General features: G+C 39.3%; 1 protein-coding gene across 1 annotated transcript; it reads left to right on the top strand.

Moving 5' to 3' along the window:
• The first annotated feature begins 242 nt into the window (after positions 1-242).
• On the top strand, positions 243-25979 carry htra3b (HtrA serine peptidase 3b). The gene is made up of 10 exons (XM_042401044.1): positions 243-1846; positions 10485-10584; positions 12084-12216; positions 13325-13414; positions 22431-22625; positions 22827-22859; positions 23131-23245; positions 23324-23381; positions 24581-24676; positions 24789-25979. The coding sequence occupies exons 1-10, from the start codon at positions 1432-1434 to the stop codon at positions 24955-24957; spliced, it is 1404 nt and encodes a 467-aa protein (XP_042256978.1). The 5' UTR covers positions 243-1431; the 3' UTR covers positions 24958-25979.

Raw genomic sequence — 25979 nt, 5'->3', positions numbered from 1 at the left:
ACAGTCACCGTATCAGGTTATTCTGCTAAAAAAAAAAAAAGTTGCACCAAGAGTGCCTAAAACCACTAATTGTCATTTTTACATTTCTGTCTGTGTATGGATTAAAGATTCTATATGGGACATATCTATACATATAAGAATTGTGAAGCAATTTACATGCATTAAACATTTTTTATTGCCAATGAGTGAACAGGTTGTAAGGTAATTTAAAAAATGAGACCTTCCCCAACTTTCTTGGTTGTCTTTAACAGCCTGTGGACTGATTTCTATGCGAACGACCCAGGCTGGATTTTCCACAAAAATTCAAAGGATGTGACGTTCTTGCACCTTCCCAAGTGCCCTGCCTCTCTCCCGCTAACGTCAACAAACGATTGGCATATAGACTCAACAACACAACACAACAAAAACTGGCTGACTGGGAGTAAGTGATACTTTGCAGAAACACGGTGTAAAATGCAACATTATTGATCTTTTTGTTATTATGAGAAGTGTAAGCGAGGAAAAAGACATCACCTGCAATAGTCTCAAGAAAGCGACAAGATGTTGACTGCAGCTCACTTAATGACCACTGGTGTCACTAGTGAGAAGAAATTTCTGATTCTTACAAATAGAACCTTTAAATGAACAAGATAGATGTTTGTTGTGTTTTTTTGAGGAGAGCCAGGCTAACTGTTTTCCCCTGAGTATGGTCTTGATGCTAAATTAGGCTAACCATGTCCTAACTCCAGCCGCTAGCAGAAACATTGGATTGATATCCATATCCTCACATCATTCTCAGAAAAAGTATACATAGAAGAGAAGTCTCTGTAATTAAACTGTGGAAGGAGATTGATTGTTGATTGTCACAATTTGGGGATGCTTAAAACTGAAAGATACACATGGTGTAACATGAGACAATAAGACAACTGACATGAGGGTGAATGTGACTTTAAAGTCCGTCTGATGGTTATACACTGCAACAATGATGTTGCAGACATCTGATTCTGAGCTCTGTGGCCACGCCCACAGGAGCGCAGCTGCTCCTTACATCTTTCTCTCCCCGGCCGGCTTCACAGCTAGAAGCGCTCTCCCTGCCAGCAGAGTGGACGTCCCCTCAGCCCGGGCGAAGGACAAACAGAAACACTTAGACATCCAGTCTCACTCCAGTGGATAGTCTCAATTTGCAGCTGGATAGTGGTCGCGTCTGGACGCACAATTACGCGAGGATACAAGATAGTGGCAAGCTTCATTTTCCAAGTTCCAAGCTTAGGATTGCGTTATTTTTATGTATTTTGCAATATTAGCTAGACAACTGTCTGTCTGTCCTTCGTGTATGGAGATTTCCATCCGTAAAGTCTCGAGACAGTGATGAACAGTACGGGAATAAGATCTCCGCGTAAACTTCTCCTTACCTCTTTTTAGTTTTTCTGTTCAAATCCTCCTTTTAACAAAATGCAGCTCCTCCTCTACACAGCAGTGTTCCTTTACCTCAAGCAATCTGTCAGTGCTGAACCCAAAGCTAAGTGCCCAGCACGGTGCGATGTTAGTACCTGTCCGAGCCCCAGCTGCCCCAGCGGCTATGTGCCGGACCGCTGCAACTGCTGCCTGGTGTGCGCCCAGGGGGAAGGGGAGCCGTGCGGCCGCAAAGACGACCTGCCGTGCGGGGATGGACTGGAGTGCAAACACCCGGCGGGCAAGCGGCTTTCTAAGGGCTTCTGTCAGTGCAAGTTCAACCACGAAGTGTGCGGCAGCGACGGGAAGACGTACGGTAACGTGTGCCAGCTTAAGGCGACCAGCAGGAAGGCTCTGCAACAGGGACTGCCAGGCATCACCCAGATCCAGAAGGGACCATGTGAGACCAGCATAGGTACGATTTATGCATTGATGGTTCTTTTGGTAATCATGGTGGAGAAAGGTCTTGACAGGGCCGGCCTCCCTAATTTTCTTTTAGATTATTATAAGAGTCACTTAAAGATCATAGTGGCATTAGAAACGAGGTGCAGTGAGAAGTAACACAAACTAGTAAACGAGGTATTTAATCTGGTTAATTCCCCCCAAAAATCAAATAAATAGGCCTACTAAATCAATTATTATATATATAATATAATAAACTAATTATAATAAACTCTTACTTATAAAAATATTAATAGAGAATTTATGAAATGTTTACCCAAAAAAGATTTTTGTAGTGTAGTAGTCCAGAACAATAAGACTGAGGCAATATGGTTTTAAAAACTCAATAATTCATTCTCAATAGTTAATTCTCAGTGTACTATTTAAATCAATCAAATATTAAAGGAACATTTTTATCTGGGGTTTCCTGTCCTCCAGGATCCTAAGTTTATACCCATCATCTCTACCCATTTGCTTATGTGTTTTTGTTAATGTGTATCTGGGTTACAGTTACTGGGTTTGATTATGCCTTGGAGCTGATATGAATGACTCACTTTTTCAAAAAAAAAAAAAAAAAAATCAAGTTTGGACAAATGAGAACTAACAGCTAATGTTATTCATCCATATACAGTGATTTGAGTGCAACCAGTGTATACCCTACAACAACCAGCCTTACCTTTATCCACAATTTTTCCATCTGTGTTGTCAAAACCAGAAAGCTTCCCAGATGGTTTGGTGTGTGATTAGCTGTTTAGCACAACACCTGTGGACTGTGAATATTGAATTCAAACAGATCATCAGAGATCAAATAATGAAATAATTAACGCTCAAGTGAATAAAAAGTGACAGCCCTACTGGTATGTATAATGTAGAGCTGATATATTGGTTGGTATTAGCTTATCACAGATATATTGGTACCAAAGTGTTTGTTGGCCATAAAGTAACAAGAAATGTCAGTAGAGAAATATCAATCATGCTTGAGGCCATTTAGAAACAGTGTCTCCATATATATGCTTTAGTTTGTCCACCAGAGAGCACTGACAAGTGTAGGTTGATACTATACAATCGTCCCACTTACTACAGAATCGGTCACAATTCTTTAAGAACCAAATTTAAGGAGTCCTCATCAAAAAGCTTGTATGTTATGTGTTTGTTATAAAATCCAATAAGTGCCAAAATATCAGATTTTCTTGACTTTCAAATATTGAAATCAGCAGTGGTGGAAGAAGTATTCCAATTTTTACTTTACTTTTTACTTTACTTAAGTAGAAGTACCAATACAACAATTAAAAATACTCCATTACAAGTAAAAGTCCTGCATGAAAAATCCTACTACAGTAAAAGTATGTTAGTATTATGAGCTTGATGTAGTTAAAGTATTGCAGTCAAAGTAGTGGTTTTGTCTCTCTGACTGATATATTATTATATATGACATCATTAGATTATTAATACTGAAGCATGAGTGTGTACGCAGCATGTTACTGTTGTAGCTGCTGGAGGTGGAGCTAGTTTACACTACTTTATATAAAGTTAGCTAGTTTAGTCCAGTGGTTCCCAACCTAGGGGTTCAAGAATGAACTTTGAACCTCAGTCCTCTTGGTGTAGCAGAAACGTGTTTCCCACGATATGGTGTTGACTCATCAGTTGAGTGCATTCTCCACCTCCACCACCCAACTCATTAAACTGCCTTGTGGCTTTCCTCTGTCTACATAGTAAAAAGAGCCAGATTAATAAGGTTTCACAGCACCAAGAAACACTGGTTAGAGGGCAGGTGCACTTTTAACAGCCTGTTATAACAGACATGAACCAGTTTTTTGGAACACAGTAGACAGTGGGAATACACCACACCTTAAGTAAAAAGGCTGTCATGCTTTTGTAGAGAAAAAACAACCCCAAAACAGAGTTTATATGTTGCTGTTCGGGAGGAGATTCAGTCTCTGCACGGGTGTGTGGTCAGACCGTGTGGTGACCTGCTTGTAAAGGGATGGAGGCTTTCCATAACATAACAGTGTTGATCCATACTGCTTTCAGACTGACATGAGGCCAGTGCATGTGTCTGCAGCCGGTAGATGAGGACTTAATAAGGAAGGCATGTTTCTAAATGGTGTATTACTTTTGGTTTGTCAGATGATAATGTGCAAACACTCTACCAGCTGCTAACTCCTACCCTATTTGCTAGATTGTTAGCCTGCTAGCAGTGTGGCTCAAGGAATGGCAATAATTAATGTTTGGTCAGTCCACCACTTTGGTTCAGACTTACATCTCTACAATTATTGGATGGATTTCAATGAAATTTGGTTCAGACATTTGTGATTTCCAGAGGATGAATCCATCTGACTTTAATGATCCCCTTACCTTTCCTCTTGTGCCACCATGAGCTTGACATTTTTGGTTTTAGGTGAAATATCTCAACAACTGTTGGATGGATTGTTATGAAATGTGGTTCAGACATTCAGGTTCCCCTCATGATGAATTCTTATAGTTTTGGTGATTCCTTGACTCTTCCTCTAGCGAAATCACTAGGTCGACATTTCAATTGTCCAATACTTTGTTTGATGACTAAATATCTGTAGGACTAATGACTTTCCCATCAACTAGTGGTGTTGTAGGACTGACTGTTCAGCTTAGCCTAGTTTTAAGTTTTAAGACAGATATTTTTTGGTCTTAAACTATCATTTTAACTTGGCAGGATTGAACTTTATTTGGAGCGTTAAGGAAGGGGGAGTAATATAGGCTGCACATGACAAGGCATTAGTCAGAAATGCTAACTGTCACACATTTGACATGAGACACCCACTTTGAGTTCAAGTAAACTACCCGGAACGTGCACTTGCATGTATTTTTTTGGCCAACACAACCCCCAGCAAAGGTTGAACCAGGTTCAACTTTTTAGCAGGTGTCCTATGTTTTGCTGTCCCCAATACACTGCACTACTTTTGGACACACAGCTACTGTTCCAGTTTCCAGATAGGGGCACCAGATTAGAAAACACTCCAATGTGTCGTTCTGGAGTCACATGGTCAAACCACATATTTAATTTGGAGGACTTGTTTGGAAGAAGAGTGTGTGTGGTTGCTATTTTTATTAGTTTCTTCAACCGAGTTCAGTTGCAGAGAACCTTTACTTTCATTGGCACTTCATTGCTTTTCAGTCATGTTCAAGAACCCCCATAACCGGTCCTGCATTAGGTGTTATTTAGCAGCAGTCCTATGAATTTAACTCAACTCCAGCTGTGCTCAGTCTTAGCAAATCCCCAGCTAAAGTGAAAACATACACCATCAGAAAAGTTGGTGACCATGTCAATAACTGAGGTTTAATAAATCTTCAGAATAGATGCACACAGTATGTTGTGGAAGAATGCCAGCAGCTGTTGTTTTACAGTCTTTATCCTGTCCACACTGTTGAAAATGTTTCTCATTTCCTCTGTTACATTGATATACATTCTCCTGCCTGGAAGTTTATTAGACATTCATAACCAAATTGGAAGTAAAGTTACAGGCTGTTAAATAATTACCCTTCCTTCACTACACGCTGTTTAACTCTTTTCATCTGTACCACATTCTCTCCATCTCTCTCTTACACACTCCTACTGTACCCGCCAGGACTTTCCTGTTGTAAACTGAAATTGTAAAAGTGGAGCATGACCACTGATTGAAGAAGTGTTTCATGCAGACTGCAGCCAAGCACATGACCACACTGTTCCAAACAAAGGCAGACCATTTTCAGTTTAGTCCACTAAGTTCATTTCATTTAAGTACACAATGAAAATCAACTTGCAGAGACTTTAATTTCACCAAGATAAGTGGTTAATCCACCACAGTGAACAGTTTGCTGCCTTTACTTTTGGTCAAAACTTGTCAAATTATCTGCTTTGGAAAATCTTCCTAGTTAGTGTGTTCAGTTGTAATCCACAATAGAAAATAGTCACATCTTGCAACTCTTGCAACATATCAAGGTGATTAAAAGTATTTCTTTATAACATTTAACAACCATGACTAAATAAGCAACAATCAAGGTTAAGGTTCAGAAATGTTTCATTTCATCAGTTGGTCATGTCATTGAATATGGCTAGTCAAAAGGTTTTTCCATTAACAAGGCAACATAAGACAGACAAACTGGGCCACTGCTGTTGCTGCTGGTAGATACCTAAAATAAATGACTTCCTCTGTGTATGAAGATTTTTCCTCAGAGAGCCACTGACCAGATGCCGGGTGTTTAAAACAGCACATGTGAAAGCTTTCATGAAGTGCATGGAGTTTGAATCACTGACATCAGTGATAGTCCAGACTAAAACTGAAATTTATATGAAAGTTTTTTGGTTCATTAATCAAAGATTAGTATGGAATTGTATTTTTGCCTCAATTCTGAGCATGAGATGGAAGTTTTATTGTGTAGAAAAAATCTAATCATGCAAAGATAAGAATTTCACTTGAGCAAACAAAAATATGTTTAATGCATTATAAATGTATTAGCATGCATGCCATAATAACCTCTCTAACTCAGCTTTACTCATTTGTCCTCTCAAACTCCCTGCTCTGTGTGCTCTAAAACCCTTGGACACTTGCTAAACCTGACAGAGTTCTACAGTGTTCCACAATTTCAGCCATTTAAGAATTTTCATTTTTGATTTAATTTCTGATTGGCTGTTTCATCTCCCATCCAAATGCTAAAAAAAGTTTTTTTAAAAATCTGTTAAGACTCTTTGATTAGGCAAAAATGAATTAGGTAATTGTTCAGTTTGGGTCATTTCTTCAAACTCACTATAATCTGGGCAACACGGATGATTTACCTCAACAGATTTGGGACTTACAGGTCAGTCAACCATATATTTTTAGTTTACCACACCCTTTACAGATGTAATACTCCAGTGACATGGTGTGTGTGTGTGTGTGTGTGTGTGTGTGTGTGTGTGTGTGTGTGTGTACCCTTTAAACCCAGACAAAATAAAGGGTTTGTGATCAAAGGGAAATGTAAATAGTGTCTGCCACAACTCTGGCTGCAGGGACTTCCTGTTTCCTCAGTTGATATCCCTCATTGGGATGTGTGTGTGTGTGTGTCTGTGTGTGTGTTTCAGACGACTGTAACCCCCTGAGTGGGGACTGTGTTGATGATTGTAGCAGTCAGTAGAGCAGAAATCTGTTTCATTCATCAGACTGTTGATCAGTGTTGATTCTGACATGAGGATTTTCGGTCTAGAGCAAGATATCTCAACAGCCACTGACCAGACTGCCATTGAATGACCTATTGAGCTTTCCACTACCTCCACTATCTGACTCATTTTTCCACAAGAAATATCAGAATCTAATGGGAAGATTGCCATTAAATTTACTGAGTCCAATCATGCTCCTCACAGGGTGACCCCTTTCATTTTGGACACTCCATGAACTTTCTTCTAGTGCCACCATCAGGTCAAAATTTAAGCCTTTTAGGACTAGACAGGCTGTAACTTTGGAATATACTGACTCAATTTAGCTAACTGAGACTGCTGATGCATCATATAAGCATCAGCTGAACTTTGGAATGCATTTTTCCACAGAATGAGTGTGGATTTTTGCCCCCATTTCTTACAGTGTAGTCTCATTCCAAGAGAATAATTTGGTACATGGTTTGGTCGTTATGGAGAATAGGAATTGTTACAGCGACTAAGAGCCATTTTCACACACATAATGGCACATCAATATTGTATTAAGACAGACTTTAAAAACCCAAACCTATCCTTTAAGACTGTTAAAGCTGCATTAATTAGCATTTGGCCAGGGGGCAGAAAAAACATCTAAAAGGAAGACACACAGCCACCATATTACTGGCCTATTTAGACATCCAGGAGACACGAAGCAACATTATCACCCCATTATAGTGATGTCTGTTGTTTGCCACTAGCCAGGTATCATAATGTATATTTATCAGTTTGTTATTTATTGGAATGGAAATGAGTGATGCCAGTTCGAATGCAGCTTTTACAGTCAGCTATCAGTGATACAGTTTTAATTTCTTGGTAAAGAGCCATTGATGATGTGGCACTAGTGTAAAGAGATAACACTCCTTTAGCAGTGTAGACCCACATAACACAGTAATGACAACACAATGATCCAACATACAGTACAGTTTCCATTTTTAAATATCTCTTAATGGTTATTCAATGACATTTGAAGGCCATGAAATAATAAATTTGACTTTGTAAAGTCTATTACGAAGTAATGTTGAGACTTAAACCCACTGGCTTCAGCTGCCTTTGGTTGGATGAAAAGCTCTTTCCAGTCTAAAATAACAAACCACATTTTCCTCAAAGGCTGACTTGGCTCAGCAGTGCAGCTGTAGAGACAACATGTAAGGCATTATTACTGGTTGAACAGTAAAGGCTGTTACTACAGGACCCTTGGATCTTAACTTGGTTTTCCAACTGTGCTGCCAAGTTTGTGCCATCAAGTGGGTTTGTTCATTTTTGTGTAGTTGACAGAGGGGACTGATTTGCAATGTCCTGAGTCTGATACACTGACTTTACATTGGACTTTGTTCACCACATATTTCAGAACTGATGAGCTCAGAGGAAAAGGATTTAGGTGCTACACTTCTCATGAGAGGCTGTGGAACAGCTAAAGTGATGAAGACTTACAGTAAGCCATATACTATATCCTGCCTGGTGGATACCAAAGAGATTTTGGTACTATTGGTCCAAATCTCACAATTATCAACAGCTCTATTCACTCTGGCACAGGACCTAAATATTCTGAACAGGGTTTTTTTTCATCAAGGCTTTTTCAGGCTAAAAACAGTCTGTTGTTTAAGGTACCAGTGAGACATGTACAAGATAATGTCTATGAGGAACATGCCCAATGGACTGGCACTGAAAGAAAGCACTGCATTTTTTCACACAGGGTTAAGAGTCCACACTTACACTATTGACTCTGAGGCTCTACTTTGGCCCATTCCATGATTCTTGTGCTGGGTTTCGCAAACACATCATATACATGGCCAGCAAAAAGATTTGGCACATGCCTCTTGAAATTTGAAACATTCTGATCTGTGGCTGCAGGGCCAGCCAATGGCAGAGACACATAGGCGGCCACCTAGGGCACCAAATGAGTGGGAAGTGGGGTTATTTGGAAATATGTAGCCTACATGTTCTCACCTCCTAACGTGTTTTCTGTCATTTTATATTAACTTGCATGGATTTTCATCCGGTTTGATTTTCCAAAGCCTTACTATTCAGTCAGTTTTCATACACCAGCCACCAAACTTCATGTGCTACCTCAGGCAATGCCACCAAACACTCATTGAATGGCACCTTGACCCCCACTTGCCTTTTTGTCTGGAGGACTGGGTGGACTTTGTCTGGGCTGGAGGTACCATTGTGGCAATTGATTTTAGTGTGAATTCATATCTGAAGTTCTTGGACTGGAGGTTGCTCTGATCTAAATCTTCTGGGACTTCAATCTAAAATCTCGCCTAGGGCACCAACATAGTCAGAGCCAGCCCTGTGTGGCTGCACCCACTCTGCACAGCTCCTTGTCAGTGATTTGCTTGTTGGTCTGTGGGGCCCCCAGCCCAATAACCTCCCCTTCCATCTCCTTCCAAAACACTATCAGATAACCAGATAACCAATGTGTTTATGAGGATGAAAAGAAAAAAGCAAGTAGAAAACAGACCACATGGTGTACAGTGGCAACACACAGCCAATGAAGAATTGTCAAGCTCAGCTTCTCCTGCTTTCTTCTTCTGCAGCAGCCTTCCGTTGTGCTTGCTACAGATTTAGTCCACAGCACCCACCATAATGTCAGACAGCAACTGCAACTCCCACATGGACTAGAGCAAATTTAATTTTAACATTCAGTACTAACTAGTACCAAATAAAAAGTTACACTGAGGTTGATGGGAATGTCATTAGTTTCTCAGGTATTCGGTCATAAACCAAAAATTAAATTAAATTTTGAACTGATGATGGCGCTAGATGAAAGGTCAGAGGATCACAAAAGTTATTATTACTCATCCAGAGGGGGACATGAATGTGTGAACAAAATTTCATGTCAATCCATCCAGTGATTATCGAGACATTTCAGTCAAAACCACAAATGTCCACCTCATGGTGGCACTAGAGGAAAAGTCAAGGGGGTACATTTCATTGTCTGAGAACCATGAATGTCTGTATCTAATTTGTCATCTATTTTTAATGCTTTTTATTTATTTTATCACTTGATTACAGTTTTCATTTTCATTATAGGTTTGCCAATCATCATCTTTTTACTCAGTTTGTTAAACACTTGTTAAATATCTGTTTTCTGTTATTTGGAAAAATGCTGCAGAAATAAAGATAGAGGTTGAGGTTAACAAACTAATTAGTTGTGGTTTCTGTGAGGCTAGACCAACCTGTCATTGCACTGAACTGAAGACAGTTAAGGCTCCTCACATTCATTGTTTACATGTCTTATTAAAGCAAATGAATCATGATTTGCAGCCAGGGATTACTGTTTTTGACAGCTGAGAGTCGACAGTTCTGGCAAGCTAATGCATAGAAATTATTCTTATTCTTACGTATCTGGTGGTGAATGTTGGTATTGCAATAAATTAAAGTGCTGACTGATGATTAAAATACATAATTCTTTTTGCCAGTATAGGTCCTTCAAATGCTGTCAGTCCTCGTTACAAGTTCAACTTCATAGCTGACGTGGTGGAGAAAATCGCTCCTGCTGTGGTCCACATCGAGCTCTTCCTCAGGTACTGAATGTGTGTGTGGGGCTTATCTTTGTGATGATCACTTTTCAGTTTTAACTCTTATACTGTGGACATTTCTTCAATGTGGGAACATTTTGGCCAGCCCTCTCTATTTAAAAGGACTATTTGAAGGTTAGACTTGGTTTTAAGATTAAGGTTAGAATTAGGTTTAGGTTAGGGTTAGGGTTTGGGATAGGTATTTAGCTGTGATGGTAAAGGTTAGGTCTAGGGGGGCTAAGGAATGCAATATGTCAGTGCCCGTCCTCACAAGTATACAAAGACAAACGTGTGTGTGTGTGTGTGTGTGTGTGCCTGTGTCTGTGTGTGTGTGTATCATGTGTGGAAAATGTGACTATAAAAAGTTAACGTTTAGAAACAAAGAAAAAATCTTTACTTTTAGGGTTTCAAATGGATTTCACGAGTCCATTCATTTTATTTTAGCTTATAAAAGTGGTGCCTACTCTCATATATTGAGACTAAGGCCATGTCCGTGCTAATACTAAAAATTTAGAAAACAGCATTGTCGTCTAACAATCTGCCAACAGTTCAGTATCTTCTTCTTCCTCTTCTTTCAGTTGGCAACCATGAAATGGTACATTACTGCCGCTACAGTATCTGGTAATAGTGTTGGACAGATAGAGCACTAAGCCCTTGGTTTCGTTGGAATAAAACCCAAATGTATCACCTCCAGATGCCTCTGTGATCAATTATTTAGTGTTCAACTTGCCAAGCACTCAGTCCAGGTCTTGTCATTGACACATCTGTATCTGTCTGTTGCCAGATGTCTTTTTGATAAATACATATTTACTTGATCTCTTAGTATCTTACTACTTGGCCTCTTACTTACTTTTCACTGCTATAAAGAAGTACTTAACATGCCTGTTAAGGTTACCAATCATACATTAATGTTTTCAAAAAGCTCTGTCACTATCAGTCTAAACTACAACATGAGCAGCATTTTCAAATTCATCCCTTTTGGAGAACCTTTATAGAAAGCTCCCTTTTGAAACCTTTTTGTGGATGGAATACCAAAAAGTAAAGTTGAGGGTGCTTTTATAAATGTAAACACTTCAGTGTGGACAATCACCATGAAACAGTTGACAAGAGTTACCAGAGTTGTTTTATTTGGCAGATGCTAGTGAAATATACCATGGTTGTCAAGCTATTTCACAGAAACAGAGCAGTCAGCAACAGACCAGTGGTATTAGTTTGCCCGGGCCCTTCAACTGCTGTTCAATTAGGCATGAAACTAACTTGGACAGACCATGATTACCCTGAGATAGTGCAGCATTTAGTCATGATTACTAGAAATATGACTCAAGATAACAATTATTCTCTTTGAAAAACTGCCTTAAATCTGTAACTATTAGCTTCATTTGTTATCTCAAGCCTTGATCTTGAGATAATGGGCTTGACAAAATTATGAGCAATCATGGTTGTTCTGTGTCATCTAAGTCCAGCCAAATTTCTTGAATTTCTTGATGTTTTTGCTTACATCCCAGGCATCCTCTCTTTGGTCGGAACATCCCTCTGTCTAGTGGATCTGGGTTTGTGATGTCAGACAACGGACTGATTGTTACCAATGCCCATGTAGTCTCTAGCACTTCACCAGTGTCCGGTCAGCAGTACCTTAAGGTACAGAAATACACTTTCTCCACAATTTGTTTCACTTTTCTGACTTGACTTGCCTTGACTTGACTGTCAGCTCTGTAATTGAATTCATATGCTCATTAAAAATACTAATCCTGTAAATCCTCAAGCTGCATTGAGATTGGTTTGCTGATATTGGTCTTGTGTGAAAAATGAGATAAATTCTTTTAGTTATTCTGTGTAAATTTACGGGAATAGTTCAGAGAAATTTTCTTATTTTCTTTCTTCTCAAGAGAGATGAGAAGATCAGAATCTATCTCATATCTGTGTGTTAAGGTCAGAGCTGGAGTCAGGATATGTTTAGCCTAGCTTAGCATAACAACTGGAAGCAGGGGGAAACAGCTGGTCTGGCTCTGTCCAAAGCTAAAAAAATACCAACTTCTAACACCTGTAAAGCTCACCAATTAACACTTTGTATCATTGTAGAATGATATCCATCTTCTAATCTCACTCTGTGTAAAAGACAGCAAATAAACTTATTTGCCAAAATGTTGAACAATATTTTTTTAAGAATTGGATTGGATTCAGTCAGTGTTGTCCAACATTGATAGAATGGATATGATGCAGCTTGACTGAGAACATACAGTATTTATTGTAGAACTGTTTTTGAGATGACTTTAACCTGAACTGATTTTCATGACACTACATTCAGGTTCTTCACAAGTACTCAAGTTTGTAATTTTTATCATTGTTCTTGGTGGAGGATTTTAGAGTCAAAATATGTTTGCAATATTGTTTCATGGGTTTATCTAGCATAGCAAGAATAGGAATTGGATGTTAAATCCTTACTAATTGTCAATGTTTAATATTCAAATGGACACATATAAAGAAGTGTAACATTTGGCTATTTTCAAACTGAAAATATTGGTATTGCTCTTTAAAAATGTTGGCTGGCTTAACCACAACTTCACTTTATGCATGCCTTTCTCTCTGAGATAGGCATATAAGGCACTAAACCTAGTTGCAAAAAATATACTGAAAAAAAGTACTGGATACACTGTTCCTGATACAAAGCTAACTTGGATCAAACAAAATCCTATGCTATGAAAATGTTAATTTTATTGAAATCTCATTCTTCCATCCTTTCCTGAAGGTCCAGATGCATAATGGTGATGTATATGAAGCCAATATCAAAGACATTGATAAAAAGTCAGACATTGCTACTATCAAAATCAACCCTCAGGTGAGTCCACAGCACTATGTGATTCTCTAAACAAGCAAGACTAGTGTGTATAGTTAGCCTTGTGTGAAAATGTGTAGTCTTAGAGAGGACTGAATCAAATGATTTACTGTATCAAAGATTTTAAAGTTTTATGTCATGGTATAAAGTGAAATACCTCAACAAAAATGTTACTATCAATAACAGTACAAATTGACTACAGGCTGCTTGATTCATGTCTTAATCTGAAGGACTGAATTGAAATTATTTTGATTCTGCTGTCAAGAGAATGATGTAGTCCATTGTGGTCATGGTGAAACAAATCTTATACAAGCCATAGAACACAGGGACCTTCAATAAAAACCTTCAGTACATCTAGAAAGACATGTAGACAGCACAACCACTAAACTTGTGTGTCTTCACCAAAAGTCAGGATATACTGTACATCTGAGCAAATTTAGTTTCTGGTTGCCCCCTATGAATGTTCTCCTATGTTGCTTTAAAGAAAAGTACTAGGTAAAGGAGTAAAAATTCCATCCTTCCACTCAAAGAAAACTTAAATTAGCAACATAAAGTAAATACACAGGACTTGAGGAACAGATTTTTGACCAAATGTCAAACTGTTTCATTTTTCCTCATGGCAGGCAGCTACAAGCCTCCAACCAGATGTGCATTAGATGAACATCTGGTGTACAACTGAAGTGAAGTAACTAGATGGGAAAACCACTCTCTAGACATTGTTAGGCCAGACTGTTGACTGTTGTTAACACTGCAAAATAATTATCTACATAGAGGTCCTGCAATGATTTGATCCCACTCTTAAGCCAGATGCCAAAGGCTCTGTCTAATATTGAAGGGGTAAACATGGATTTTAATTATTGGAGCAGAAGGGGAGAGACTATGGAGAGCAAATGTCCTCCTAAATTGGTTCCAAATTCTCACCGACTGCGCAACAAAAGGGTTAATGGTATAATGAGATATGGGCTTTACCAGTGGGAGTTCAGAGCATAATACAGCTGGTAAGGAGGTGGACCCACAGGATGTATTCTCTAGGATTAGCCATTTAAGGGTATCAGAGTTGTCTGTGTCACTCATCCAGTATGTCCATGCCCTGATGTTGGCTGCCCAATAATAATATAAAAAATTGGGGAGTGCCATACCACCCTAGGTTTTTGTTGTTCCTAATAAAGCTTATCTTATATATATATCAGTGGTGGCTGGTGACTCAAAAATTTGGGGAGGACAGGAGGAAAACCACTTTTGATTTTAAAAGGGGTCAAACTGAAGGAGATGTTCTTGGCAGTTATGTTGAATGGCATTAGCTCACTTTTTTGAAGGTTTGTTCAATAACTGGATATTTTGCTGAATTTCTTTAATATGCCTAGTACTGCAGGGAGGCTTGACAGGATCTGACAGGTGCAATAGCAAATCATCTGCATAAAGTGACACTGTACAGTCCTGACCTACTCAGTAAATTCCTTTAATCTTAAAATCTTGCTGTATAGCTAGTGCTAACGGTTCAATAGCAACGGAGAACAGGAGTGGAGGCATTGGACATCCTTGTCTACTACCTCCCTGTAGATTGAAGTAAGTGAAGAAGTTTTTGTTGGTATACACCGCAGTGATTGGGGAGGAATAGAGAATATTAATCCAGGATAAAAACTTTGGGCCAAATCCAAATTTTTTGACAGTGTGAAAAAGGTAATCCCACTCCACCTGATCAAAAGCTTTCTTAGCATAAAGTGATAATAGAATCTGGAGAGGGATTGTAATGAATATTTACAAGGCGTCTAATGTTAAAGAATGAATACAGGTTCTTCATAAAGCCTGTTTGGTCTGTTGAAATGATTGAAGGAAGTGATACTTCAAGATGTTGAGCCAAAAGTGTTGCACAAAGCTTTATGTCTGTGTTCAGGAGAGAAATCGGGCAGTATGAGCTACATTGAGGGGGATTTTTGTCTTTTTTTAAGATAAGCTAAATGGTAACCTCGCGCATGGTTGGGGGGGGGAGTTTTTGGGAAATGATTCCTTGAAAACAGAGAGAAGGAGAGGGGCAAGTGTTTCTGAGAATGTTTTTAAGAATTCGGACGGATAGCTATCAGGCCCTGGAGATTTGCCGCTTTGCATACTCCTTATCGCCTCTACAACATCTGCAATGGAAATATCATCCTCTAGCTTGGCAGCCAGCTCCAGATCTACTCTGTAGATGTCAAGATTGTGAAAAAATGTATCTGAGGCAGATTCATCATCTGTTGGCCCTGAAGTGTAAAGGCAGGAACAGTAGCGATGAAAGCATGAATTTCTTTTCAGATGGTCGGTATGTTTTAGACCTTGTTCATCAATAATTTCAGGTATGCACTGGTTGGCGGTCCTCTGACATAATTGATGTGCTAAAATTTTCCCAGGTTTCTCCCCGTGTTCATAGGAACCATGCCTAGACTTTAAAGACTGTTGAGGATGACATTCCCAGAGTCTGATTATAGGCGAAAAATTTTATTTCAAGATTTAATGAAATTTAGAAAAGTTTCTTCTGAAACAAACAAAACCACACATTACGTGTTGGTAGTTGGGAGCAAATTAGTGTTCAGTAGGTTGGCTCTCCTGATGAAAATGATGAAAGGGTAGTGGGAGGTGTCATGATATTCCTCAGAACCATATATGAATAAAGTATCAGTTCATAGAGTAGGATTATCTATGACCAGTTATCAAACCTTCCACATAGTGGCATCCTCATGAGGAAGAAAGAGTTGGGTTCAAGATAACAGTGTATCAAAATATTAGCACCACTTTGCAGTCTCTGCTACTGGAATAATGTTCTCCACATAAGCCATACAGCCCCTGAGTTTTGAGTTGTGTACGGGTTTTATTGCTTATTAATTCAGCTTTTCCTTAATAATGTTTAAAAAAGTTACATGAGCTACCATGAGAAGTTTATGGCCACCAGCAATTCTGATGAGCAAGATTCTACCAGCAGGGCCACAAAGACCCATGTGAACATTGCAGAGGGCAGCAACAGTTGGCCATGTAATAGTACAGCACAAGGCATTAATAAAAGAGGAGAAGAAGAAGACTGCAAGAACCATTAAAAACAAAGGCAATCCAAATGTTTTATGAGGTAGGAAATGCAATCAACGTGGCTGTTAAGCCTTGAGGATACACATAATGCATTTTGGTGGGAAACTTTTGGATGTAATCAAAATAGTATTTGTTTATGATGCAGACTCCACAGGATAGCTGTTATGCATCAGCCTCATGGTCTCCATTAGCACTCCTTGTTCCAGTAAACCTCCAGCAAGGTAATGAGTCTTTGGATGAGCATTTCATCAAGGTCAGCAGACTAAACTTGTGTGTTTACAATGTGTGTCAGTGGTGTTAATTGGGTTGGGTGATGGGCCACAGTCAGAATCCAAACCTCCCCTGGGATGACACCAAATACTTCCTGCTGGGTGTACAGCTCATCCAGGGTTCATACCACCTCAGAGATTATAAGGGATTTTCTTAATGTGTTGCTCTTACGTAAATTCCCAGCTGAAGTTGTAAATGCACTGCACTTACAAATGGACTGCACTTATATAGCACCTTTTTAGTCTTCCTACCATTCAAAGCGCTTTACACTGCGTGCCCACATTCACTCATTCACATACACATTCATACACTGATGACAGGGACTACCATGCAAGGTGCCAACCTGCTCATCAGGAGGGGAACGTAATTTATTCACACACACACAATTTGGGGTTCAGTATCCAAGGACACTTCATCAAACTGCAGATCCTCCGATTAGTGGATGACCTGCTCTACCTCCTTAGCCACAGCTGCCCCTAAGTTGTAACAGTTTTCTGGCTAATATTGGACACAGTTGTTAAACCATGTATATTGTGCACATGTTATCTATTTACTGGATTTTTCAGTAATATTTTTGAAAATTAAGTCTTCATTGAGGCCCTTAATATCAGAGACAGAGGTTTGCATCCTGCATGTGGTTAGTATTACCCTACAAAAATATGTTTGTTAAGGTAACAGGAAAGATAATAATTTTGGTTACATACTGCAAAAGTATCCAACCATCCAGGGTGGATCCAGGTACACACTTGAGAAAAATTAAGAAGCACCTGAGCAACTTAAGCCTGGGTAAAGAAGCAGCCCTGTTCACTATGCAGGGTGTGACCCTGGAACATACACCTTGCAAAAATAAAGTTTGCCTTAGAAACCATAGAAGAGACGTTGGATGAAGTCTTTGCAAAGACAAAGTTGCAAGTACACCTAACCACTGTGTGATGTGGCAAATGGACCATTAAAAAACAAGGTCCTGTGGTCCAGATTGGGCATTCAGACCTGTTCAGCAACAAGGATCCAAGAGGCAGATCGAATAATGACCCTTAGCCCATGGATAATTTGAGGACTGTGCTTAGACTGTGCTGTCTTGAGACCTTCACATTCATGCAGATGTATTCTGAGTCTAACCACCTGTACATTCCATTCCCCTGCAAACACCATATGTCTGTGGTCATTGTGATGTGTGGGCTGTTCTGCCCACAATTTAACAAGGCCCCAGTCCGCAGAGCCATATGACCATTGACCATATGAATGACTTGGGTACTTGTGTGCCAGCTGTTGTGCCATGGTGGTTGGGTTGCTGTTCTCTGAAAGATGCAGCATACCAGCTGTGTTGAAGCTTGCAGAACTCTACAATGTGCCAGCTATACATCAGTTGCTCCCCAGTTGATCCTCCCCTTCCACCTAGTTATACTCCAAGCTAGAAGGTGTACCTGCTTGGACTGGTATTCAAGTCAATATTCGATGGCCATCTCTTGAGCCACTTAGCCTTCAACCCGGGGACCAGTGCAACCGATGAACACAGCCTGAAAACAGGCTGACATACTAGGGGATACTCAAGTGCTAGCCGTCACATCTCCACCCTTACATCATTGGATGCATGACCCCCTGCCCAAGATGTGGATTCAGAGAGTCTAGCCCTGTCAGAGTCCCAGGCCACTGTGCCAGCCTTGGTGGGTCAGGGTTTATCCGAGTTCTTCCTGGGGGACCTTTTTAAAAGAAATGATAGGATTCCCCTTGTGGGGATGCAAGCATTGACCCTCCCAAGGATTCAGTCACCATTAAGAAATTTGCAGCTGACCCAACAACTAAGGGTGCATTTCCATTGCCCCACACAGTCATTAGGACCTATCTCATGGTGACTGACACTGGCATGGATGTTGCACAGGCGTTGAGGTTTGGGTTTCTTAAAAATCTGCTTCTTCCTCAAATGTTAATTGAAGATCTCATTACATTGATAAAAACAATCTGGGCAGTATTGCGTGTGTTTTTTGTTTGTGTGTTTGTTTTGTGTTTTACAAAATGTATTTGCTATTGCAAATTAGTAGCAAATAAACACAATTTTCAGGAGACAGAGATTGTTTTTGGCATCAGGGATTCTACTGCTATTTTGTATTTTCCCATAATTTCTCCATCACTCCAAGTGAAAGCTCATGTTGATCAGCATACATACCGACAATATAAAGCAGGGAAATTTGATAGCTGTGTATCTGTTAGCATGCTTTGATGTTTTTCTGCGACAAAAAGCCCCCAAAATAATAAATGAAGCTTAGAATATGTCCACATATATACAATGGTATCCCATATATATATTCTCTATTATATTGTTGTTCCAACAGGGCTGAACCAAGACCCAAGCCATATTTTTATGTCTGTTACATTCCATCAGATGGAAATATTCTAGATGCCTATTACACATATTTCACCAAAATTCAGCTAGAGAGCCTAATTTGGTATCTTTGGAGACTTGGGGATTTTCACCAGCAATTAAATACATTTCTGTGGATTTGAACATTACTTGGCCACATAACATGTTTGTAAAGAAAAGCCACCAGTCATTCAGTGCAAAAATATCAGCATCTGCTTTCAAAAACCAATATCAGTTGAACTCAGGTTCCAGCATGACTGAAGGTTGACGTCGCTACATTAGAGGGAGAGATGGACCAGGACCAAGACAGGGAGGAGTGAGAGAACGACAAACGCAGTCCAAAACACTCCACCTTAAAGAAATCCTAAACAGAGCAGTTTTAGCTCATTCCTTCTCTCTCTCTGTCATACCATCTGTCTGCTGAGCATGTGTTTCCACTCAGCTCCATTCTTTTCCTCCCTTTCTCTTCACCTCCTCAACCCTTCTCTTTTTCCTCATATCACCTCCCTTTTTCTTTGTGGAGACCCTCTCACGTGTCTCTTCATGACTTACTTTTTTGCATCTATTGTATATGGATTTATTATATATACAGTAGATGACATTTTTGATCTTGTCTTTTGTGTCCTTTTAATGACTTTCTCTGTGTGTTTTACAGCTGTTTTCATCATCATGATCAGGCCGTAATTACTGGTTTTTCCATACTTTTTGGAACCTGTGAAAATGTGGAACAGTCATCAAGATTACAGTTTCCTGCAGAGAGTTGTATACTTAACAGTTTTATACCAAAAACACATCAGACCTTGTTGTAAATGCACAAAGTAATTTGGGTGGGAAAGCAACACAAGCACAGCTGTGAAAGTGGTTGGATTAGAAAGAATACAGCAATTGAAATATAAACTTTTCACCTGGGTCATATTTTTGTTGTTTTGCTCTGTATACCTATAGGTTAGTATAACATTATACTGCTCACCAGCATTATTGTAGAGAAGTGCTCCTCTGGAAACAGTCCAAGCTTAGCAAAGCAATTAAAAGCATATGTAGGTGAACATTAAAAGTTATTACCTCAATAATCTCTTATGACAGTGCCACCTCTGGGTTCAACTAGGCACACACAGCTGTTTTATTTAATTTTTGTTGCTCTGGCTGTTGGTTCTATATGAGATCTTGGAATACAGAAACATTGCAAAAAATATATCACATGGGGCAAGAAATATGAGTAATCAGATGTCCATACAGGTTGTAAACAAGCCAACAGATTATCCAGATTATCTTTTTCTTTACATTTTTTGAAGTTGGATTGTATGAGGTACATATCCATAGTCAGTGTTGAGATTATTGTTACCTGCAGTAGATGGTGGTTACTCTAAGTGCAATACAAGTTTTGTGAGTAAAAAGCAAATAAGAGTAATTTAGTCCAAGTTGTAAGTATTTTCAGTAAAATGAGTCTTGAAAAAGGGAGCATCGTCTTATAATCAGGGTTGTCTTATATTTGGGCCAATACAGTATATAGCGCCAAATTACAACAGACATTATCTCAGGGCACTTTTCACATAGAGCAGGTCTGGACCGTACTCTTTAATTTACAGAGACCCAAAATTCCTCCATGAGCAAGCACTTGGTGACAGTGGCAAGGAAAAACTCCCCTTAAACGGGAAGAAGCTTGAGTAGAGCTGGGCTGTAGTTGGGCGGCCATCTGCCCTGTCCAGTTGGGTTGAGAGAGAAAGAAGGAGGGAGAGAGGGGAGAGAGAGACACAGAGAAGCACAGCAACAACAATAATGTCAACAAAATCTACTGACTATGGATCAATACCTCATACAACCCCACTTCAAAAAATCTGAACTATCCCTTTAACCAAAACTACAATCTCTTAAACTCACCAAGGATGCCAGCGTCCTTGGCCAACATTCCTGTCTTTCAGGGGCTGTAGTGGGCTCAGTTTTAAGATGGATTATTCTGGTATCATATAAAACTAGAGGACCTAAGGCATTCATTGGTACCATGTCATGATAGCTTGCCAAGGAAGGGGGATAAATAATGCTCCAAAGTTAGGCTAAATTTTGGCGAGGGAAAAACTAGTGCGGCCATTTTCCTTTGACCTCTGACAAGAATTAAAAAATGCATTCTAGGGTTCCTCTAGGGTGTCCTCTTTGCAGACATGCCACTTTATGCTAAATCCATGCAGTTTTGTGCAAAAATCATGCAGTTTTTGGCATTCAGTATAAATATGTTATTTTCGCCTATTCTAAAAATGGTGTATCTGAATATTTCTGCATACTGGGGTCCCTGAACAGTCTTGGAATTGCATAAATTTGGTATGACCTGAAAGCTGAGACTCTTGTGGATTCCTAGAGCCCCATTGTATTCATGTGTGATGATGTTAGTCCCCAAAGTAGCCATTTCATTGTAGTGAGACTATTTTTTGAAACTTGACCTCACTGTATAAAATGACCTATTGTGACCTCTAGGATAATCACAGCCTCATGAAACTTAACAACCACAAACTAGAAGCTGAGGGCATTCAGAGGATGTATGACTTTCATATTGACAATAAGGGAGTTTCTGAGCAATTGCCAGAACAGAAGTGCTTGCCATCCAATCGCCAAAAAATGCAATTCTTACAGAAATCTCAGAATGTCAAAAGTTTTTGACACCAAATCACAGCGTTCATTTTTCTGTAGTGTTCCTTAAGATCTTTGTGTCTCAATGTGGTATTTTGGAGGGATTTTTGACTATTTTTATTGATTCTTGAGTTGTCAAAAATGGTTACATTTTTACCAAATCTTGACAACAAATGGTATTAACCAAAAATTGCTGCAACAACATATGAGACATAATTGATCATGGGAATGGCCATTATATACTTCCATCATAATTTTCTAAGCTCTTATACACTCTAAACTTTCACAATTTGAATAGGTGCCTAACCAAAACACATTTTTGATTGATTGATGATTTATGACTAGAAAAACTTGACACATAGTGCTTAACTGCATCTCAAATTAATCATCAGGTTCCCAGTTTTCAGATGATGTATACCACTCCTGTGTGGCATATACTGTTGACCTGCTAGTTCTCCCTAAAGATTCCCTGCCCCCCCCTAAAAAAGACAAAAATGAGTCTGTGGTAGGAGGGGGTGAGTGGGAAAGGTTAAGACCCTAGTTGAAAAATACTGGAGCACAAACACTTGGATGGAAAATGTGTGTCAGCCAAGAGGTTGTATAAGCAGTAAATCCAATAGCATGTGAATACTACATTATCTACCATCCTTGGCACATTAGGTGGCTACAGCATTATCTTAATGTGGCCCTCTTTGTCTGTTCCCTGCCTCTTCCCAGACAAAGCTGCCTATATTGTTTCTGGGTCACAGTGCAGACCTGAGGCCTGGGGAGTTTGTGGTTGCCATTGGCAGTCCCTTTGCCCTCCAGAACACCGTCACCACTGGCATTGTCAGTACCGCACAAAGAGACGGCAAGGAGCTGGGCCTCAGGGACTCTGACATGGACTACATTCAGACGGACGCTATTATCAATGTGAGAATGAAGCGAGTGCTCTTAGTCAAAATTACTGTTAAGCACTGATTAAAAAGAGTGTTAGACCAGATTGGTCATCTAACCAATCTGGTCTATTACTCTTTTTAATCATTTGGCACAAAAAAAGTCATATTGCATTGTTGTGTTATTCTGTACACCTCACTTTAAATTATTTTCTGTTTTCTGGGTTTTCCTTAACAGTATGGGAATTCAGGAGGGCCTCTTGTCAATTTGGTAAGCTTTTGATTTCCTACTTATCGGCTGTCATGACAACTGTAACATACCGTTCTAGGCTTCAGTATTGTTAGTTAACTTTCCAATATAATCATCTAGGGAGTAAAATTTGCTTTAAAATTGTATTGATTTAAAGGTACGATTCTTGAACTCTTTATTCTTAGACACTTTCTCATTACTCTAAGAATCTTTCCTGCGGTTGTACTCTCTGCCTTGAGGAAAGTAGTCATCTGAACAGTTAAAATGTATGTTGTCCTGCTGTGTCTTTGAGGATGGTGAGGTGATCGGCATCAACACCCTGAAGGTTGCAGCAGGAATCTCATTTGCGATTCCCTCAGACAGAATCACTCGTTTCCTCAATGAGTCGCTTGACAAGCACAACAAAGGTGAGTCTCACAGTGAATCAAGGAATCATCTGAGAATATCCTGCTTAACATTCAGTGACTAACTGGAGTCTCTTTCAGATGTGAGGTCAATAAAGAAACGTTTCATTGGAATAAGGATGCTGACCATTACACCGTCGTAAGTCAGACCTGATGATAATTACTGTGTTGAAATAAATAAAATAAATACTGTGGTGAATATGGCAAACAGAGAGGAGAGAGAACAGTGATGGCATCTTATGTATGATTTAAATACTTATCTATTTACAATTTACATTGTTCATCTGGGCTAATACTCACCTGATGGCCTTTTCAAAACATGTTACATACTACAACCAGCAGGTTACATCACAGTAATAGCTGCAACTCTCTTATTAAAAGCTCTTGAAAGTAGCAAAAGTTTTCCACCTGGGTCATCTTTTATTCACATTATACCATATAGAAATATCATAAATAATATCTCCTTCTCTCAGTATTGTAATGTACAGTCATGAAGATCATCTTATATGTCACCAAAGTCTTTCACATCTCATTCTTATCACAAACTTCATGCTTGTTGTTGCATTTTATATAAATAACCCAAATTTATGTGATGCAAATATCTAGTTATTTATTGCACTGCAAACACTAAACCTCTCTCACAACTTCAACTTTCTTTTAACAGTGTCTGAAAAACTATGATATGAAAAACTATGATTTAATGCTTGTCTTAAATGGTGATGAAACTAAAGTTTTGTTATTCGCACAAAGTGTAAATAAGGGCTGCTTCTCCATCTTAGCTAAAAAGACACTGTGCTTTATATACTGCAGCCAGGTGGTCCTGGCTAACCTCCCGTAGACAACTTCACTGCCACTTTATCTCTGTGAACTTATTCAGTACTTATTTAGCACTTGGACAGAACAGCTAATCTGTTTATAAGGCACACACTCCCCTACTTAAACCTGGCACTGAGCCCTTTATAATGAGCCAAATACAACTCAGATGCCCTTCCCAGTCCCACACAGTCTAAAGTCTAAAACTAAACCAATTTAGACGCATTAGCTAACAAAATAAACCCCAAATGAACACAAGCAAAGTATGCAGGCCTTACCTGAAATATAGTGAGCTCAACTCACTTTCTACAAACATTCCATTCAATTAGGCAGTCGGGTGGTCACCGACCATGCACTGAGCCCAGAACTGGTCCCAGTTCATTAAGGTCAACAAATAGTCGCTGACAGAATCTAAACCAAAATAATTCAGGGATGAGGGTTATTATTAATTTCATTTGTTCATTCATTTGTTTAGATTATATACTTTCTTTGAGAAAATGTCATGTATGTTTGTGTGTTTTCTAGGTTAATTGAAGAACTAAAACAGCAGAACCCAGACTTCCCTGATGTCACTAGTGGAATCTACGTCCATGAGGTTGTTCCTCACTCACCTGCACAGAAGTAGGTTTAATTGATTACTGATTCATTATATTATTTGTTACTCATTTCTTAAGTAAAATTAATGAATGCTTTACCTATAACAGTCTTTCTTTATCCCTCTCTCTGTCTCCAGAGGTGGTATCAGAGATGGTGACATTATAGTGAAACTGAACGGCAAACCTCTGATGACAACGGCTGACCTGCAGGGGGCACTGCAGGAGGAAACGGCCCTGCTGCTGGAGGTCAGGAGGGACAACGATGACCTGCTCTTTAACATCGAACCTGACGTGATCATGCAGTAGACATTGGAAGCACAGATCTCATGAAGAGTTAGATCAACAGCTAAGGCTCTATTTTTGTGAAAGAACATGTTGGGTGGTGAAAGCTCTGCACCAGTGAAGTGGTATTTTTGTCAAGCACTGACAACTTCTTTGGAACCTGGCCGCTAACTCAACTGTACCAAAATGGAAGGAGACCTGTATGAGTAACGACAATAAGGTGCAATGCTGTCTTGGCAAGGACTTATAGTTGTGCCTCCTGCCTGCTCAGGAACATTGGAACAGGTGCTCCCATGTACACCCCACAGAATCCCTGACCTTTTATGTATGTTAACTACTACTATGTTAATTACTTGATTGTTTCACTTTGATGTTACATTTTCAGCAAGTAGACACACTCACATGCACATCAAAAATATGATGATAACTGAAAGCAGTAATGGCTTTAACACAGCGTCGTATGGTGCACATCATATAAAATATAATATAAAAGCAGAGTTGAAGAATGTACAAATAAATACATTTGTTGTTAAATGTAAGACAAATGTGGTGATAGAATACAGACAACTGAACTGATTAATTTGTTCATAAGCAAAGAGTTATTCTCAATAAATTCTCTCATTACTTGCTGCTGCCTTGTGGCTGTTGAAACTAAATGGTGAGCCAGCAGGCGGACCTGTGACAACATCAGCCACATCATAAATGTGCAGAGGGAAATCTAAAAACTGTGATGACAGTCAGCGGGTGGGGATTATGAATGACACAATAGCCCTGTTTCTACTGCAGGAACTTAATAAGCAACCAACTACTGTATGTAGCTACTAGCCAAGTTTCCATCCAAATATAGCCCAAATTTTAACCACATTTCCAAAAAATCAGCAAAAGAAAACGCAAATGAATGCATGTTTCCATCCACCACTGTTGTGTGAATATTAGGAGGAAACAGATGGCTGCAGTAATTTTCCAGTCAGTGTCATTAAACTACTGCAGAAGAAGAGGACACAACGAGATGATGTCATTAAAAGAGTGGCAGTCAAAGCTCAAAC

The sequence above is a fragment of the Thunnus maccoyii genome, chromosome 22 (genome assembly GCF_910596095.1).
Source record: "Thunnus maccoyii chromosome 22, fThuMac1.1, whole genome shotgun sequence".
Classification (NCBI taxonomy): domain Eukaryota; kingdom Metazoa; phylum Chordata; class Actinopteri; order Scombriformes; family Scombridae; genus Thunnus; species Thunnus maccoyii.
Note: the sequence above shows the minus strand (reverse complement) of the source record. Positions and strands in the feature narration are given on the sequence as shown.

Coding starts and splice junctions, on each gene's coding strand:
- htra3b (XM_042401044.1), top strand. CDS start 1,432: ATGCAGCTCCTCCTCTACACAGCAGTGTTCCTTTACCTCAAGCAATCT. Junction 10,585..12,083: donor CACATCGAGCTCTTCCTCAG/GTACTGAATGTG, acceptor CTTACATCCCAG/GCATCCTCTCTTTGGTCGGA. Junction 24,677..24,788: donor CCTCACTCACCTGCACAGAA/GTAGGTTTAATT, acceptor CTCTGTCTCCAG/AGGTGGTATCAGAGATGGTG.